The sequence below is a fragment of the Falco punctatus genome (assembly GCF_963210335.1).
Source record: "Falco punctatus genome assembly, chromosome: 5".
Lineage (NCBI taxonomy): Eukaryota > Metazoa > Chordata > Aves > Falconiformes > Falconidae > Falco > Falco punctatus.
This window is the reverse complement of record NC_137584.1, coordinates 86,667,902-86,687,478: the sequence shown is the minus strand read 5'-3', so window position 1 is coordinate 86,687,478 and position 19,577 is coordinate 86,667,902. Positions and strand designations below refer to the sequence as shown.

Sequence of the window (19,577 nt, the reverse complement as noted above, 5' to 3'; positions counted from 1 at the left end):
CTTTACACTTTGCACAGTGGAGCAGAAGTATTAGATCAGTTATCTGTGCAATGCAGATACATCTGGCATGTCAAAGTTACTGGCCAGAATTGCTAATACTGTAGTTAAGCTGCTGTTGAGCTAATATCCTTAAATGCAGTAGCTTAAACCAACACCAAACAACACCGGAGAGTTATGCTGCAGTTTTCCCCAGATTTTTTAAATTTACAGAATCTCACGATGCTTCTCCTTTTTTCTCATCAGTCACAGTACTTGTGCATTTTGAAGGGTGCCATTATGTGCATGCTGACTTCTTTCCTGTCAGTACAAAACAGCATTCTCTTCTTTCTCTACAACTGCTCTTTGCCAAAGAGTAAATTTTCATCTGCCTGCTTTTGTTTCCTAAACTCCCCGGCTGAACTATGACCTCGCAGCCAAAAGACCCCCTGCTTAGGTTGCAGTTCCTTTTCTTAGGTCAGATAGGAAAGAACTCAACCATGTATTAAAATAGGCCATTGCTAAGTCCTGGTTTGTGGCTCGCTCCGTTCCCCACTGCTGCTCCAAGGTCTTTACGAGGCAACAGCTCCCACCCCAAAGGGAAGGAGCCTCCCCCCACCCCCAGCACAGAACCAGGGGAAACATTTTGCTCTTCAGATTTAAGTTAGCTAACTGTTAACTTCTGAGTTTAGACTTTGCAGTGAGGACAGGAAGTGTTTCACTGCACTAGTTCAGGTTTTCTGGAGTCTTTACACGTAAAATTATTAAAATGAACGGCCTCCATAAAAATCTTTTTTTATTGTTTTCTCCAGAAGAAACGAAAGGAAGAGGGGGAAAAAAGGAAACAGAGTGTACAGGTTTGTTTTCCTCTTGTAAGAGGCTAATCCACAGAGGGTAAAAGTTTAATTATCTCAGTGTAAATAGCATGTTTGTTTAATGCTTTCAAGTATATTTCCAAATTAAATAAGTAGAGCAACGCTGCTGTTCACAACTGGATTCCCAAACCTCCCCACACCAACCTGAGTTAACAACAGATCACAAACTCCCTCAGACAAAGTATAAGGTGGGGGGAAAGGACTCTTTTTGCTCAGTGAATGCCTGACCAAAAAGTGCTTACAGCATAATACACTATAAATCATTTTGTGAAAACAATAAATACATTGTGTCACGGATGTAAACAGAAGCAAGGAATGTTACACCCATCACTCATCTTTTTACCAATATGCAATTAGATCTAACACTGTATTTCCAAGTAAGATGGTTTCCTTAAAAAAAGTACCACTATATAATTTCAACTGAACGTGTACCGTGAAATATACAAGTAGAATATGCCTTTTTTAATTTAAAACCCCACAAAACCTATTGACCATCAGTACTTACAAAAAATACTAAAAAAAATTATTACTCCACCAATTGTAAAGCAATGCCCTAAACAGAAGCACAAGATTTTTAATCGAGTAAAAAGATCAGTTACATACCTTAGATTGCTTCTGAAATTTGGTTTTATTCTTGGTTTCACACAGAACAAAGATGGAAATCCTTCAACTTCACAGTGTATACACATTATCTGAAGTTATTTTGCAGCTGAAATCTCACAAAGGCTACTGATATCACCCATCTTGCACAAACAAAGAATTCACCTACTGTTCAAATATTCCTGGTTTTACAAACAGCACAATTAACAGTAGCACTGAAGGATCCATTTACTCAAGACAACAGCTGATAAAAATACTTCTCTGTATTTGAATGAGATCTAATTAGAACTTTGCTAAAACGAACCATTCAGTTTATAATGGAAGTTAACACAGTCCCAAAACACTGTCATTAATCCTCCGAGTGCCTGCAATACACCCCATCGGTTCCCAAATGTGTGTGGTAGGAGGTAATTTCTCACTGTGTACATAGTCATACACATACACGAAAAAAAGGCAAGCTTGTACACCGACTTCACAGATTTGCTATGAATTTCTTGCTTGGATTTGCTAGGAAAACCAGCATGATTTATCAGGTTCAGGCACCTCACCCATTCACAGGGAAGACTGCCATTCTTGGACCACCTTCTCCCACGGCTGTATTAGCCCACAATTCCTCCATAGCAGGCTATGAATCACTTCTTTCATTGCCGGTTTGTTTTCTTTCTGGATCAAGAGAACTGCCTTCAAATAAAATTTTGTTTCTCATTCCTTCTTTAAGCACTCTTTGGCGGATCCTCTGTTGGGCCAAATTGTACCTGCAGTAAAACCTAGAGGAGGGGATGAAAAGAAAACATAATTCCCTGCTTAATACGTGACAAATCAGAGTTACTCAGCCAGCTGAAAAGTTGAAACCACATATAATAACGGTAGTAAAAGTCATTATGAAATGATGCACCATGAAAATACTTGGCTAACTGCTATTTCTTTAAGGCAAACATTACGCAGCCACTGAGGAGCAAGATATACAAGCCCAATGGAAAATGCTAATTTCTGCAATATGGAAATTAATTTAATGACCTTGTAGTATGCTGCCTTTATAATTAGGACAGAAGGATGGCATATGTGAAGGAAAAAAGAAAGAATTAAGAAAGACTGAAGTAACTGGGTGGCTTGACCTCTTAGGATTCAAGAAACAATAGCAAGTTTTTTTTAAAAAAATAACAAAAATTCAAAGACATTGAACTCTCTTCCTTTAAAAAAATAAATATGTGGGGGAGAAGGAAGAGGATGCTTTGCTAGGCAAGATTTTTATGGAGTTTCTAAAACACTGTGAAAGGTCACACGGGGATCACATTGTACAAAGCAGCCAACATAGGCCTGTGAAAATTCAAGAAGAGTTTTACATACCAGTATCCTAACATTGTGCAAATAAAGCCACCAACTGCAAAGTCACAAGATCTTCTAACTCTACCTGAAAGAAAAACAAAAATCCTCAGAAAAAACCTTGGATGACTTCCCATTATTAACAAAACCTAACAGCGCATACAAATTAATTTTTCCTTGCAGAAATATATATATAAAAACTAGAAGGAGTAAGTACTTACTGGTTGCTAAAAAATGTCCAAGACCCACAACTAAAGATCCCAGGGATCCATAGAGCACTGACTCTCGTGCACATGGGACGCTTTTGACATCAAGAAATCCTAGGAGTTTAAAGGACTGTAAGAAAAAAAACACACCATAGATTTAAAAAATTGCTTTTGTAGAAGTCTACGATACCAACTCCACAGTAAAACTGACTCGTTGTCTGAGGACTCAGAAATAATCACTTGAGGATTTCCTACTTCCAGGGTTATATCTGAGGAAAAGGGAACATACGCAGCTGCGTCAGGAATAGTTTCCAAAGAGTTAACTATTGATTTAGGCAACACCATTTTGTACAAACCTGTTGATCCATCCTTTCTATTGAATATTATAAAGGAACAATTTCATTTTTTCTTTTACATTCCCCCAAAAAGGAATGGAGAAAACCTTTAAGAATCCAGGATCTTTATTCAAAGCCAACAGACATCACAACAAACAGGCAAGGTTACAATCAATTATGCCATTAGTTATGCCACATAATTTTAGTACCTGAAAAGGTAAATGTGCTTGGGGAAAAAAAAAAGCAAAGTTACTGGAGATTGTTCAAGTAGCAGAGAACCTTATACTGAACACTGAATAAAAACATTTATAAACCAGTAATTTTTAGCCTAATCCTACGTATAGGCAGGGGCTGTACACAGAAATTCTTCTATATACAACAGATAAGGTTTAAATGAACCTACCAGTAAAAATTATTTGAACTATTTCACACTCTGTCGCACATCTGTGACCTACCCTAGCTTGCATCTATCAGTTTTCTATTTAATTTTCAAATGGAAATTACATGTGGCATTCATAAACCCAAACGTGAACTGACAAACATGTTTTTCATTTCAGAAGTGCCTACGCTGGCTCCAGCATCATCTAAATCTTCTAACTTGGAATACAACTCTTATTTCCCACCTGACACATCCTTGCAAATGCACCTTGGTGCCACAAGCAGGAGTGAGAAACTACATACAGAAAAGCCTCAAGATAACATTGGTCAGGGTTAATGTGGCTACACTGTAGTAACATCTGCACATCTTTCTGCTATTAATTCGCTAGGGCATGAAAATTCATCTACATTCTATCGCGTTTAAACCCTTAGACCATTAAATACCACATGTGCAACTGTGCCAACTGAATCCTTGTGTAAGATGCTTTTAAAATGGTTTTATTTTTTCTTGGTAAAGCTACGTACTTGGACAAAGTATATTTTGAAGATGAAGTATGATAGTTAACTATCTGTGGAGGGCTGATGGCTCTGTGAAGACACTGTGAGAGGTCTGACTGGTAATGGGGATGGCAAGCATCTGACAACAGCTGGATTTGTATGCAAGCACGGAAATCCCCATCAACAATTTTATCCATGTTCCCTATGGACACCCATCAGCTGTTTCCACATAATCCCCGCGTACAAGTGAGACAAACAGGATTTGGTCTAATCTCCTAATGAGTAATTTCAAGTACTCTCATATGGAAGAAGTCATTTGATATGTTGCTGTTGTTGGCTAAGAAGGTATCCCTGCTACATCCATGCAGCATGAGGCAGCCTTTTAAAATAGTATTTCACCTGTTGCTATACTTGAAATCACTGATTGCGACGCTAACTGCTGCCGTGATATAGGCTCAAGCGCCATGGCAGTGTTTCAGCCTGGAGAAAGCCTTGAGGAGGGTCTGTGGGGAAACGTGCACACACACACCCCTTCACTTGGCCCTGCGTGGGTTTCTGTGTGCTCTTCCCGTTATTTCTTCTGGAGAAGAAAAACCCTGCGGGGCTTCAAGACTGGTGTGCGAGAGCCCCTGTTCTCCTCAGCGCTGCTGGCGCCACCGACACGCGTGGGCGCGGGGAGCTCCTCCTCCTCCTCCTCCTCTTCTTCCTCCTCCCGGCGCCCGGCAGCGCTTCAGCGGGGCGCTCAAGGAAACCTTCAAACGCGTGGAGACCCCCACGCACGGCCACCCCCCTGCGCCTGGGGGGCTCCAGACCCGGCCCTGCCGCCTCCCGCCGCCCGCGCTCCCTCAGCCGCCCGCCCGCCCGCAGCCGGCCCGGCCTGAGGGGCTGCTGGCGGGGCGCAGGGGCAGCGCTCCGTAGAGGAGGGAGGGCTACGGCCACGTTCGGGGCGAGAAGGGCCCTCGCCGCACTGCCCCCCCCGCCCAGTACATCCATCCAGCCGCCGTTACCTTCCTCGGCTCAGAGTCGCCCTCGCCCGCCATGATGCGACAGCGCCTTTCCCGGCCCGCGCCCCCTCCCCCGCCGCGCACCAGCAAGGCCGGACTACGGCCGCGTAGAGAAGGCACGGGGAGCGGCCGCTCTAGCCGCCCCGGCCCGCCCCATCTCTATGGTGCCCGCGGGGCGGGGAGGGAGGGGGACGGCCGAGCGTGCCGGCGCCATTTTAGGTCTAGCGCTGAGATTCCAGCAAAATCCTTTGTTCAGTGAAATGGGTCACGGAGCAGGGCGCGCGCACGCACGCACGCACGCCGGGGCGGGAGGGGGAGGGGGGATGAGGAGGAGGAGGCGGGAGCGGGCGGGCGCTGGCGCTCAGCCCGGCCACCCCCACCGCTCCGGCCGGGCCCCTGTCTGGCCCAGGCCCTGCCGTGCGTGGGGGGCTGTTTGCTGTGGGGGGGCTGTGGGGGGCAGCCCCGGCACCCTGAGAGGCCGGTGCCGTGTCACTCGTGTCCTTTATGCGTGGGGGCCACAGGCGGCCTGCACAGGCCTCCCTGCTGGTTTCAGGCCGCAGCGCCCCGCCGCGGGACGCAGAGAAGGTTAAAAGCAGCTCCCTGCGCTGTGGTGTGCCATAAATCCCCGAAGAGAGGCCCTGCCTGGTGGCCTAGGCCCCGGCCAGTCTGAGCCGAGTTATTAAAAGCTAAAAGAGTAATAACACGACTAGGAGACGTAAATGCACTCAGTGAGTAGCCCTCAGTGGCAGAGGGAGGTGGTGGGTCCTTCCCCTGGGGGTAGCCAGCCAGCGCTGCACGGCGTGGCAGGTGGGGTCTCCAGGAAGGTGCTGGAATGGGGTGAAGAAAAGGGCATGTGCAGCTGGGAGAAGGCGTCCTGGTGGCAGGGAGAAGGAGACAGAGGAAGAATGATTTCAAAAGCAAGTGCCCTTGAGGATGGTTCGGTGCGGGATGTCTGCAACTAAATTAGAGAAAACCCTAGTGGGTTTGTTACCGAAATCTCAGAATGAAGAACTTATCGACACCAATGTGATGTAGATAAGCAGACACTTCTTTATTGATGGCTGGGTGCGTGAGTGAGGCCTCTCACGATCAACGCACACCATGGTTCAAAATCATGCACCTTATATAGAACTTATTCATGCATATTCATTAAATATTCATGCAGAATCATGATATTTCCTGAAAATCATTAACATACTCTCCTCCCATATCCAATTCTGCGCAGTAAAGGTTAGAAAGGTCTAGAAATGGGTCTGGGGTATTATTCGGGTGGGTGGTACGTGAGTCAGTGGTCGTGATACTCCCTGCCGGAATTACCTTTCACTTAAGGTAACTGTTTCTTTGCAGGTAACTATGAGTTGCTTCACTTGACTCTCCCCAGTTCACATTAATTCTCATTTTGACATTTTAGTACATTCTCCTAGGTTACATATAAACAATCATCTTGAATCTTAAGTCCGTTATCTAAGTTCTAAACATTCCTACTAGGTGATTCTGACCAAATCCTTCGGCCTCGGTACGGGGTTATACAGAGGATTTCATAGCAGCTACTGCTGTACAAATAGAAGTTTCATTAAAATATTTCTTATAACTCTATATTCCTATTAAAATAACTGTGTAAAATCAAATGTGGTTAATTAATTCTAACTTATTAGCAAATCTGTGACAGGTTCAGTGAGGGTAAGTCCTGTGCTAAATCAGGTAGACATCCTGAAAATGGTCCCTGAGACACATAATTGTACCTGTAGTGATATCTAAAGAGGTAAATAGTGCTAAGTAACATAGGACAGAGTTTTATAGTTCTGCAAGATACTGTAACAATAATTTTGCTGCAGGAAAACAAGTGCCTACCTGCTGAGTAGTTAAATTTAGAAACTTTTCTATCTTAGCAGTGAAGTGTAACAGGGATGAGAAATGCTCTTTGGTTTAAAAAATGGTATGTCTCAAAACAGCGTTACTTTCCTAGGGGAAATGAGATCTCTCCAGACCTTGCTAAATATTATTTTTGTATGAGGTGTGATTTTTTTTAATCCTGTGGTCTTTTTCACAAAACAAAATTTAGGCCTATCTTGGGTTTTTTTTCTGTCATTATGTGTTTTCAGGATGTTGGAAACAATCTGCTTTTACACATAATCAATTTTCATGTATCATGAGTTGAAAAGTGCTACTGTACATTTACAGAAGCTATTTTAAATTTCTGTTGGATTAGAAACAAGTCTCAATCCTTCCAACAGTCCCAATCTAGCACCATTTTATCATCTTTGTGGACTTTGCAGGCAATGCTCAGAATTCATGGAACACTGATTTATTATGTTTACTACCCATTTTTAAAAGATCAGTGAACATTGCTTGAACTGTGAGTAGTTTAGCCTGTTAAATATATATTATATATGTAGTGCTGCAAACGCAGGATGTTTGCTATAATACGTGAAAACCAAAATTGTTGGCATGATCTTTCTGTGGAAAATTTTGTAATGTCTCTTCTTATCTTAGTTGGCCCCCAAAAATGTAATAGCATTTTATTAAGCAATGATAAACTTTGATGACTATAGTGAGAAATCCCAAGAGCATACTGATATGCCTGCCATTAACAAGGCCACAGTGGTGAAAAGTAGACACTGCTTTTACTGCCGATGAGGTGGCTTGGCCTGCAGAAGTTTGTGTTTTTAAGGAGAAGAATGGAAAGATCTTTTTTTGCTTTGAAACAGGAAATTGATTTTAGAATGAAGGTGCTGGAGAGCAGAGCACACAAACTGAGCATCTTCTGGCTGGTAGTCAAGAATAGGCTAAGGAGAAGTGTGTGGTTTTCCCTACGTGTCAGTTATCCCTTTTCCAAATACCTGATCCATGCAAATTACACAGAAATATCCATTGACAATAAATGTATCATTCTAATTTTTTCGTCTTCTCTTTGGTACTCATTGATCTGCTTTATTGCTGCACCTCACAGTTCTGCTTCATCTGTTTTAGCAGTTGCTCTAAAGGTAGTAACTGTTACCCTTGGAGGAACTGGAAGCATGCAGAGGGCTGCTTGGCAGTGCTTGGGAGCAGTGCAGACACTTGAGCTGGAGCCTCCCTAGCTTAAAAGCGGAGGGGCCACTGGCACAACACTTTAGGATAGCCTGAAGTGTGTGGCTGGCTTTCCTTCATGGCCTGTAGGGACCTGAGATGTTGGGGTGTTGGGGGGCTTGGGGCGATGTCCTCAGGCTCTTGAGGAGGGCAGGGCTCTTGAAGCAGGGGCCTCGTACTTCTGCTTTTCTCCTGATGTGTTTTGAAAGCTCTGGACGTAGGATGTTCCTTTTCACATGCAGGATTTGAATAAAAATGCAGATAACTAATTCTAGCTAGCTAAAATGCAGGTTTTAGCCTGGTAGCTGATGAAGTGGGATGAGGCTCTGCGGGCATGCGGTACTGTTCCATGTATGAGGGTGGTAGTACAGGGAATGCGCCTGCTGCCTTGCCAGCATGATTTGCTACAAGGGCTGGACCAACCTTTGGTTAAACCCTTGGTACAGCTGGCCCAGCAGAGGCACATCTTGGAGCATCTCTGTTGTATCCCATCAGTGTGTCCTACAGGGAAGGTGGCTGAGCAAGAGCCCTGGCCTACGTGCCTTTGGCCATTGACAGGGACACTGCGCTGTTTCTGGAAGCTGGGCACCTTGTGTATACCTTTGGGATTGCTGCCTTGGTTTTCTGATGCTAAAGGACATGACTGATACAGAAAGATCTTTCCGTAATGACATTATCTGGAGCTGCAGACCCTTGGAGAAGCTGCCTATGCACGCTCAGTTTTCCCCATCGCAAAGTGGTGACTGACACTCGCTCTCAGTGGTTTGAACTTTCCCTATATTTATGCAGTCCTTGTTTTTATTAGTGGTGATCAAAAGGGTGTAGCATCCTTCGATGGGAAGCTGCATGCCTGTCCACTCCATCCTGAAATTGCCAGCTTGGGAACGGTTTGGATTGGTCTTTGGCAGCAATCCTTTTTCTGTCCCATCACCCTTCACCTCCATGTTTAAAGGTCAGGCCAGGCAAAACTCTTGTCAGTCCAGCAGTGAGAAAGAGGTGACCGCGTACAGGACATGGAGCAGTGGGCAAAAGGCGCTCGTGTCACAACAGCGCAGAAGGGAACCTGGCTGGCTGGCTGACTTGTCCAGTGCTTATTTCCTTCATCACACAGAGCACTTTCATGAGGAATCTGAACCTATGTGCAAGGATCTCATCACTTGTGAAACAGTTCAGGCTGTACTCCCTAGAAGGAGCAAGCCATCACACAAACACGGAATTTCCTACCTTTAGCAGTTACTCCTAGACCACGTAGCTTTGTGGAGAAGCAAGGACCTGAAAAAGGTGTGACAGCCTGTCCTAAGAAATACATTTAACAGGCAGTATGGATGATAACCACTTCAGATTGATGGCTACCACAGACTTTCCAGATAATAAGCCTCCAGTGAGATGAATTAATCTCCCCAGGGGTTGCGTGCTCTGCCCGGGTAGGTTGTGAAGGCAGTCCTGGTCTGTCTGTAGCAGTTGTAACTGGCAAGTAGGGGCTGCTCTGTCTGTCAGTATCGAACCACTCTCAGCTTTGCCTTTCAGCTTAAAATGTTCCAGACTGGGCTCCCGGCACCAGCAGCAGTCCCAGCCTTCCTCTTCTTTGCTGGGCCATCCTGCCTTCTCCTTTGTACCACCAGCTCTGCCACCTGATGCAGCTGAAAAGTAACGCTACACAAGAAGCTGTTTCCCGGCCAGTGTGAGGGGAGAAATGCTGATCTTTCAAGAGCAGTGCAGAGTGAGATCAAGTGCTGCAAGAAATTGCTCTGCTGAAGATGTTGTTTGCTAGGTACCAGGCTGTTAGGTTCCTGGGCTAGTAGTTGAGGCATGGCGCAAGACAAATTTTGGAGATGTCCACAGAGTATTTTTTATCTGTCTTCATGGTCACCCTGAAGCTACTTAAATAGCAGCCCAGCAATTGCTTGTGGTGATCATGTGCTGTTGCGTAAGCTGTGAAAGCAAGGGGGACACAGAATTGCCAGGAGGAGGATGGTTATTCCACACATGTCCTCAAGTTGTCATGAGGGTGTTTGTCCTCCAGGAGAGGAACATTGTGTTACTGGATGCAGGTGTGTAGGAATTACATATTTTGATAGTTTTGCGGCGTTAAATGGTTATTTTGATGGCTTTAGAGACTGCGCAGTAGGTTATGTCTGAGTAAGCACCCTTGTGGGGCCGGGGCAGGCAGGAGTGTGTGCAGGCTGCTGTTGCCAAGGCAGTCAGCAAGCATGCTTGTGCAACTGAATAAAAAAAAATTACTTTTTTCCCCCCCAAGCATTAATGCTAATGCAAATTAAATTTCAACTGCAAGACAGTTTTATTCTAGGTTTGCTTCGCTGATGGTTTCTGTGGGCTGACTTTTGCCTAACTTATTCCTAACTGCCTGTACAAATGATCGTTTCAGCTGGAAAATGTAAGAGATGTTAATTCAACATACTCTTCTAAAAGCTGAGGGAACAAGGGCAGGCTTCTAACGGCTTTATTTCTTCTGCCAGATCTTTAAATCTGTTTATCTTAGTCAGGCACTTGATTCAAAAAGGAGGAGGGGTTTGTCTTAAAAAAAGAGGCTTTGTCTTAAAAAAAGAGGCTATGAAACATAAGGGTTTATAATTGTAGCTATTCTGTTAAATGTAGAGCTACATTTAGAATTTCCTGACTTATTAGCAGCAATTGGACTTAACATGCTTCTAACTAAAAATAGAACAGTTTTTCTTAATGTACTGAAATTTTTGATATATTACAAATTACTTGTATTTTATCTTTAAAGTGTGTCTTAAATGTGTTAGTGGCAAATACTGACAGATAACTATGCTTTCTTGTACATCACTGTAATTCACTTCAAGCAGATGATGGTAGTATTTATTTCTGCCATTTTTTGGTCCACTTTTTAAGTTGCAACTGTGTAAGAGGTAGAACTTGTTTTCTGTAACAGAGGACATGAGGAGATTCATGCTGTTTCTGAAACAAGTCTGAATAATAATGGCCTAGAAACCATGGGGTTATAGAAACACGAGTGTGGAGGGGAGCTCTTCTCTTGCCTCAAAGCTACTTTACTTAGGCCTGTTTCATTCCTAACATGTTTATCTTTGTTTTAAAACTTCCCCTTCCATTTCATGTCTTAATTTTTCAAAATACAGTAGCTGTCTTGAGGTTTCTATCACGAACGGTGTGGAGGACAGTTATGAACTCTGAGCCTCGAGTTCCATGTGTGTCGTATGAATGTGTCAGGCTTTATTAATTCCTGGGAGAAAATGGGAGACCAGAATGAGTAAGATATTTGTATGGTAATTGTTTCTTTTGGGATATGATTTCTGAGAATTCGTAATGAACCAAACAGGGTTGCATCAATAAGAAATTTAGACATAAGCTGTTTAAACACGCACACGACAGAACTAGAAAATTCATTGGAGGGGAGGGGAAATAAAGTCTCTTGAAGGCTTTTAAATGGTCAGGTGCCCTCTCATGCCCTCAGCACAAGTTGCTGGGGGCTGCAAGGGTATTCTGAGGAAGTATCATGGTGTGCTTCTTATGTCCTTACGCTTTTTCCTATAATCCAACACTAGCTAGATTAACTTTTTGCATTACTTGCTGTGGCTCTTGCATTTTTACCAAGATTAGGCTAAAGCCCAGATAAAGGAAAGAATATTAATATTTCTTTAATGTACTATGATCTGGACAGCTGGTTCATTTTTACCACAGACAGTGATAGAATATAATGATATCACTGAACTGAAGGGTAAAAGAGAAGTGGTGTGCCAGGAGCCACTTTGATGATGTGTTTTGCATGCAGTGTGCCGTTAAAGTAGATTTATAATTAGCAGCATAACAGGGAAAGAAGAGTCACATTGAAGGAGCAGAGCATATCAGTGTAGACACCCCAATCAGGCAACTGGAGAGGATGTTCAGAAATGATGCCATGTATCCACTAGAAAGAAAGTATGGGGCATCAGGTAGATCTCATTATATCTTGGGGGTTTGGGTTTTTTTTTTCTTCCTTTTTTTTTCTTTCTTCTTTTTTTTTGGGGGGGAGCAGGAGGTTAAGGGGCTGGGGTTTTTATTTTAATTTTATAATCAAGTACTGAACACTTTAGAGTAGGTTTTGCTGACTTATCCCCACCTCACTTTGTCTGGTGACACGACTGTCCACTAGCACCCTGCCAGATGCAAGGTGTGAGGTAACAGTATACTCCTAAGACAGCTGCCGTCCAAAATACATGGAAAGCTTCAGACAAGTCAGGGTGTGGTTTTTTGTCATGCTGCAAAGGCTGGTTTCAGTATGTTAGGGCAGGATCTCCTGTGCAAAATAGTGCACCTTTGGCAAGGGGCAAGGGAAAGAAAGCTTTTGGTTTCAGAAGGATCTCGTAACAGCCAGTCTGCAAGGCTGAGATTTGAGAGATCAAAGCCAAGCACAGCATACTATTTCAAATCGGTTGTTCCAGATTTGCAGGCACCTCAGGTGTCCTGCTTTGGTGTCCAGATTTGTTGGCAAGGATTCAAGGTTTTTCCTGTTCGTGACAGGGATGACTTCATGTCTTGCACACTGAGAGTGTTGATTTAACATATAAATATTTCTGTACCTGGTGTGGTTTCTGCTGCTTTCTGAGAAGGATCAGATATCAAAAATACTTTGTGTCTTGTTGCTTGTGTTTTCGAATCCAGTATTTTTTGCTCTTTTCCTGGTGCCACACTGTGACCTGGCCTGAAGGCTGAGTCCGCCTGTTGGTAACTGGCTACCGAGGGCTACAACCTTCTGTCATAGTTGGGTTTTGGAGGATCCTAGTTTCTCCCTAAAACATCAGGTGCTGGGCTAAAGTCACGTACATCTACGAATTAACTCTATAGAGCACCTGTTGCAAGACAGCCAGCAGAATTTGGTGGGGGGCAGAAGCCGAGCTCTGTTGTTTTGGAAGATAGTAGGGCAGCTGGAGCTCTCTGGGCTGCTGGGGGAGTTGTTCCCGGGTGGACCAGGGGGATTTGTGTGCACCTTCTGCACTGAACTGTTTGTTAATTATTGTCCCCCTCCATGTGCCCAGTGGTGCTGCTGAGGAAACCTTCAGGAGTCTCCCTTAGTGGCGAACCCACTGCTGTTATCCTCACCAGTGAGATAGCTAGCTGCTCCCTGAATTCAATTTCTGGCCTCCTGGGCATGGGCATCTATTTGGTGGCTACTGGTCTATGCAGAAAGGTTTCTTTATTGATGCTGGTAATCCTATTGTCCCATACATTTTCCCATTCTGATAGTTTTATTTTGCCAGTATGTCAGACTTGTGCCTTCTTGGTACCTCTGTGGGAGCAGAGACTAAACATGTGCTTAATTACCTCACTTGTAAACTGTTTAAAATTCTTAGAGAGCTGGATATAATTGATGTCTAATAGATTAGATTTTCTGGTCTGCTGAAGCTAAAATAGCCTAACACAAGCCAGAGGTAGCTGGTGAGCTATTCTTCAGTCCTGGGGAAGTCGGTGTTGGCAGGAAGCTTCAACGACAAGCTTCACGGACCTGGTGCTTCAGAGAGGGGCCATTTCTGAGGTGAGGAAGGGAAAGGAGTGCTTATTTTGATGAACAATCCTTCAGAGTGCTAACTTGGGATTACGATAGTATAATTCTCAATAATAGTGTCAGTTCCATCCGATTCCCACCTCGTCCTCGCGCTCGGGAGCGATAACGTATGTTCCCGTATTTTATGGTTTCCTTTTTACGTTTGTTTACCTCCTGTGAGGGTACTTTAAAGTCGTCGATCAAGATGATCGTTGCGATACAGCAGTTTTTCTTAAATTCCCCATCTTTTTTAACTGCTTGTAATGAATATTAAGAAAACTAATGCTGTTCCAAGGGTTTGGGGTTTGGGTTTTTTTCCAACCTAACTTCAGGCAATCCTCAGATTTATTTGTAACATATTAGAGGTCTCTGTAAAATCTTATCTATAACTGGCATAATTATCTGCTCAGAAGAGAAAGACCAATCTTATCTTGTGGCAAAAGAGCAATGCCTAAGAACTTCAGGCATTACGCTGTTATTTTTAAGTCAAATCATGGAACAATACCCAAACCCTCACTGTTTCATTTATTAGGTCTTTCTCCAAAGAATGCAGAGCTGCTGTGCACTCAGAGGAGTAGAATTTAAGCATTTTGATTTTATTTAAAGCTCAGTAACCATCAGCTCCTTAGTTACTAGGGGTGTGTCTGCTAAGAGCAGTCTGTCACCTGTCACTGGGCTTGTGAGTGACTGTGATTTCAGATCCAGAGTTAAGACAGGTAATTAATGAAATCGTGCAGGCTTCAGTTGAGAAAAGTGCTAATTTTTGATATTGTTATCCACAAGAGTGCTGCTTTTTCAGTTAATTTCACATTCTTATGCAATTTCAATCTATAGTTACGAAGAATGACATATGGACCAATTTTAGCTCATTTGCAGAGGTGTCTGAACGTCCCTACAAACTGTCCAGAATCTGTGAATGTATATAAATGCTGGTTAAACTTATTTTTTTTTCATAATTAATACAGCTTAGTTCCTGGAAACTTTCTAGAATCCATTTTGATGCACATACACTGATATTTCACCAAAACACTAAGCTCCCTATTTCCTTAAAGCTTACTTGTAACTTGAAATTTACTGAGGTTATTAGTTTGATTTTGGGGGAAAAAAAGAGGCCAGAGTACAGACACTGAATTTTTACAAGTGCTAAAACATCATGTAATCAGTGAAGAATAGCATCATTAAATAAAACAACAAAACCTGTTTTCTTGTCCAGAAAGATAGGAAATTGTTATTGGGCCTCTAGCCCAACAACAACGAAGTTACCATATTTAATGGCACTATAAACTCAGGAAAAATAGGGCTGGAAGGGATCCCAAGGTGTCACTTTGTCCAAAATTGCGTAGGAAATAGGAACTAGATGAAAACCGCACACAAATCCTTTCTGCCTTTAGCATCCTTCTTGCAATGTAACACCTTCAGGTCGTCATTGCGAATGAATGCTTCCACAAAATACTGATGTGAAGGGAACATTAAATGACAGGTATTTAATTTTTAGTACCTGTATATTATCCTGTTGGTGCAGCCTGCTTTTGAATCCAGTGAACACGTCTGATCAGAGTAAATCAAACATCGGGGAGGGCTGGGATTTGGAGAGACAGGTACCTTACCCTGTATGTCTTCTGTCGGGAGTCAGGCTGGTCGGGACTGCCCGCATGGAGTGGGAGCCTGAGCAGTCTTGAGCGAAATAGTTGGCAGAGCCCCAAGAAGTGACATCTCTTTTGGGTTTTAGAGCCACAGTAGAGCAGCTGTCACTGTGTTCCCTTCTCTCCTGGGGAGGTGCTGCTGGCTGCTGTGTTGGTCTCCCCTCTGCCTTCCAAGCCCAGTATTTGCTACAGCTTTTGTAGATTCCTGGGAGATCCTGGTGCTAGCGGAGCTATGGCCGCCTATGCTGCATTTGCCTCTGGCCTTACCGTGTGCAGTGTGGAAGCTGAACACGTATTTGGCTGTCTCCCCGCAAAAGGGTGGCCCCTGGACAACAAGCAGAGTGCCAACATTCCCGACAGCCTCTGAATTGCCCTGGTGAGGAAGCAAGACTCTTTCTTCCCCAGTTGGCTTGGGACCCACCATCCCGTCCTCACGGGCTGTGTGTCCTTTTGGGCTTTCCTTGTGTCACCACCTGGCTGGGGGCTTTCACAACCATCCCGAGAGCCCTGAGGACCATCCCATGTTTCTCCAGAGCTCCGGGTAACCTGCTCTCGCTAGCTTTGAGTGTGCTAGCCTGTTAGAGGGAAGGAGGTAGCCACGATGACTTGTGTATTCCACCTTGTAGAAAGCAGTGGTGGAAGACTGCGTTTGTGTTGCTTTGTGAAGAGGTGACAGGAAAGGGGAAGGAGCTGGTGTGTGATCTGCTTAAATGCTCCTTTAAAAGGAGTTGGTGGGAAGTGGGGTGGTTGGAGGGAAGCTTGGTAAAGGCTCTGCAGGCAACAGCCACAGATGGGAAATTTGATAAAGGTTAGGGAGGTCAGAGGTGGAGCTGGTGGCTCCTGTCCTGGAGGGTTTGAAGGAATCTTCTCAGCAAGAAACGTCCTCCACCCCCTCCATGATCAAAAGCTTTCTGTCTTTGCCCCGTTTCAGCTCTCTGGAGAGATCACCTATCCTTCCACTGACAGCTTCACGACCATACATGCCCCATGCTCCCTCCCCAGCAGGGTCCCAACAGGCAGACCTCCTCTGTCCCAGAAACTCTCTCTCCTGTAGGAAAAAGCACTGAGTCATGCCGCTATCTTTCTTCACCTTTGTCTTCCGTGGGCAGGTTATGGGCAGCTGGTCATCCAGGGCCAGGAGAGGCCATCACCAACCCTTGGGCCGTGTCCTCTGCGCCCTTCCAGTCCCCCAAAGAACACAAGTACTAGGAAAGTGGGCAGCTCTAGGCAAAGATCAGACATGTAGTTACAGAAACAGGTCAGCGAAAGTGTCCAAACACCACAAAGGCTTCTTGTTGCCACCATGCTGTTCTCACTCCATCCCAGCAGTGCTGAGCACCCCCTACACATCTCCTCATTGACCTGCCATGGTTGGAAGGTAGTACACCATTGCTAAGTTGATCAGATCAGAAATACTCTGAAATTTCACTGCCTTTTTGAAGGTCCCTTCCTGCTTCAGAAACTATTTTAAAACCATATTCGGAATTTCCCAGGCTGCTTGCCAGCAGATACTGACCAAGGATGTTCCATCTGGGGGAAAATTCTTCCAGTTATTGGAAGCAAAGGTGTTCTCACCTACGTGTTGCCCTCAGACAGAGGAAGTGAATGCATGAGTCAGGTTAAAAAAAAAGTAAAATGCCTCTATTGTTTTATCACTCGTCAGGATACATGGATTTCATATGTGTCATTTGCTTGACTCACCTGCAGCAGTTCTGGGTGTGTATACCTGCCAGTCCCAGCCTCTTCTCACATTGCTGGGGATGCTCAAGTCATCACAGCTATAGGGCGGCAGAGGCACGGCAGCATCAGTGAACTGGAAGAAAACTTTGGTGTTGCAAGAGAAAGCTACCGAGAAAAACTCGGTGGTGCTGTCAGAAGGCCCTGCTATTGTGATTCGGGATGCAGTTCAGTTATTGCTGTGGGATTAAATTGCATTTTGTCAATGTCCCAGACAATTTCCAGTTAACAAGTTGCACTAGATGCTCTTTACAAGGCGGGGTGGGGGGTGATTTTCCTGTACTTTGTGTGCCGCTATTGGAAAAGAACACTGGGAACCAATTCTGAAACTCATTGTCTCCACTCCCATATGACTGTGGGTCAAGCAAATTCTAGACTGAAAATGTGTTTGCAAGTTGATGTGTATGGCTGAACAGAAGTAAGAGAGACCAGCTGTGAGCAATCTGGGAGTCAAACATGAGCATTCCTATCCTCATCTGAAGGTTTGACTCTGAGGGGCAACTAGAGGCTTTGACAGCAAAGAAGAATGTAGGGACTGGCGCCCTGAGCAGCCAGCGTTGCTGCCTCTGCTGGGGTGGGCCCCCCACGTGCCCAGCTGTCCTTACACTGCTCTTCTCCACTTTTCTTCGTGTGGCTGTCCAAGGCTTTACTCAGCGGGTCCTTACAAGGCAGGTAGACTCTCCTCTAGGGTTTCCTTGCGTCCCTCTCGTCTTCTGTCCAGGCTCCTGCCTTGTCTTCTCAACATCAGCTTAACTTCTGACCAAACTTCCTCCTTAAATCCTTGGTTTGATGCAAAACCTGGCTTCTCTGATTGCTGTCCAAGACCTTTATTTACTATGGGACTCATCTCCTGGCTCTGTTCTGGCCCTAACCATTTAGGCAGCACCCTGGCACTGTATTTTTCCTAGCAGCTCCCAAGTGCTAAGCCATGGCTGGGCCAGCTGGAGCACGAAGCCATGCAAGCTCATCAGGAAATGAGCTGATCCCTCAGGGAACGTAACCCATGTGGGCGAGGGGGTTTCAGAGGAAGGAGGTGGAGTACTCTGAGACAAATTATTCATCCAGGAAGAAAGGTGGTAGGCTGGAAAGCTGATTTCCTCACATCAGCCTCTACCTTCCCTGGCAAGGCTCCGAAGAGCATCTGAGCCTCTTCTGACATGAGCTGGGAGGAAGGGTGAGGAGGAAATCTGTGGAAGGCTGCCTGATGGAGATCTTATTCAATCCTGCCAATCCTGTCCATGCCAAACAAGTTCCTTTCAACTATGTGTGTGTCCTTATTCCCATTACAGTACTAAATCAGCTGGAAAAGCACCTTGTGTTTGGCTGGCTGAACCGAGAGAGACCCAGCGCCGCTCTGTAGGCAGCTGGACTGTGCCCTGACTGCCCAGCAGCTTCAGCCTGAAGAACCCCAGCCACAGCTCCCCTCTGCACATTTAATCACTGCCTTGTATGCCATATAATGCATCCTTCTTTTGCTGTCTCATTTATGGAGTGACCATCATGTTTCTTTCAGCTAATTAATCACTTTATTGATAGGCTAAGTATACACGTAAATTCAAGTCATTGGCAATACCATGTGTCTGTTCACTCTGCATCTTCAAATGCCACAGTGAGGCTCCTGAGCTACACGTTTCTTCCACGAAATACCGTGTCTGTCTTCTGAGGGGCTTTGTTTCTCCTTTGATGGACTATAGACCATCACGTTCTGCTGCTTAATTTAACATCTAATTGCTTGTTAGTTGTACTGTAAAGTCCTTTATGACTTTGTTACATGGTTGCAGTAATTAGTGTTTATATTCCCGAGGCCTGCGTAGCAGCGCTTTAATGCTGCATAAGGAGATGAAACACTCTGCAACAGTACAAATTGCTCCCAGGATTTTTAATTTTACATCCTCCAAGTTTTGTAGAGCCTTCCTGTGAGAGTCTCTGCAGAAACGGGGTCATGGGTAATCCAGTATAGTCATTTTGAGTGGATTTCGCAGCAGAGATGCAGAAGTATATTTATGGGAGGCCTCTGAGATCGTGGAGCTTTCGCTGCACCGAGGAACACGGGGACTTTTCAAGAACGATCACTTGTTTGTTATCGCTACGACCGGCTGTCATTTGCAGGGCGTGAACAAAAGTGTTTGATTTGATTGCCTTCAGCATTTCTGTATTCTTGACTACATTTTTGTGCAATGTTGGACCAACTTCCAGAAACATCCAAATTCATGCTAAAAATGAATTCCACCCTGCTAACATCTGTTTCCAGATGTTTTCTCTGATCTGCCTGATTATTACCCAGTGGGGAGACTTCCCACTGAAGTTCTTCCACTGAAGCGATTCCCTGCAGGTGCTCACGCTGTGTTGGGTTGACCAGGCACAGGGCACGGTCCACACATCTGGGCTGCTGCTGTCCTGGTTTCAGCTGGG

At 44.6% G+C, this 19,577-nt stretch overlaps 1 protein-coding gene across 1 annotated transcript; it reads right to left on the bottom strand.

Annotated features, from left to right (window-relative positions):
- Positions 1-1,456: 1,456 nt before the first annotated feature.
- COX20 (cytochrome c oxidase assembly factor COX20) lies at positions 1,457-5,497 on the bottom strand. The gene is made up of 4 exons (XM_080390490.1): positions 5,199-5,497; positions 2,996-3,110; positions 2,799-2,862; positions 1,457-2,218 (listed from the first exon to the last, which is right to left on the bottom strand). The coding sequence occupies exons 1-4, from the start codon at positions 5,229-5,231 to the stop codon at positions 2,077-2,079; spliced, it is 354 nt and encodes a 117-aa protein (XP_080246616.1). The 5' UTR covers positions 5,232-5,497; the 3' UTR covers positions 1,457-2,076.
- Between the last annotated feature and the right edge of the window lie 14,080 nt (positions 5,498-19,577).

What these genes read in the sequence shown, in the direction of transcription:
- COX20 (XM_080390490.1), bottom strand. Translation starts at nt 5,231, where the DNA reads ATGGCGGGCGAGGGCGACTCTGAGCCGAGGAAG. An exon ending in GCGACTCTGAGCCGAGGAAG is followed by an intron (nt 3,111 to 5,198) that starts GTAACGGCGGCT and finishes TTTTTCTTACAG; the next exon opens with TCCTTTAAACTCCTAGGATT. An exon ending in TGGACATTTTTTAGCAACCA is followed by an intron (nt 2,863 to 2,995) that starts GTAAGTACTTAC and finishes TTTTTCTTTCAG; the next exon opens with GTAGAGTTAGAAGATCTTGT.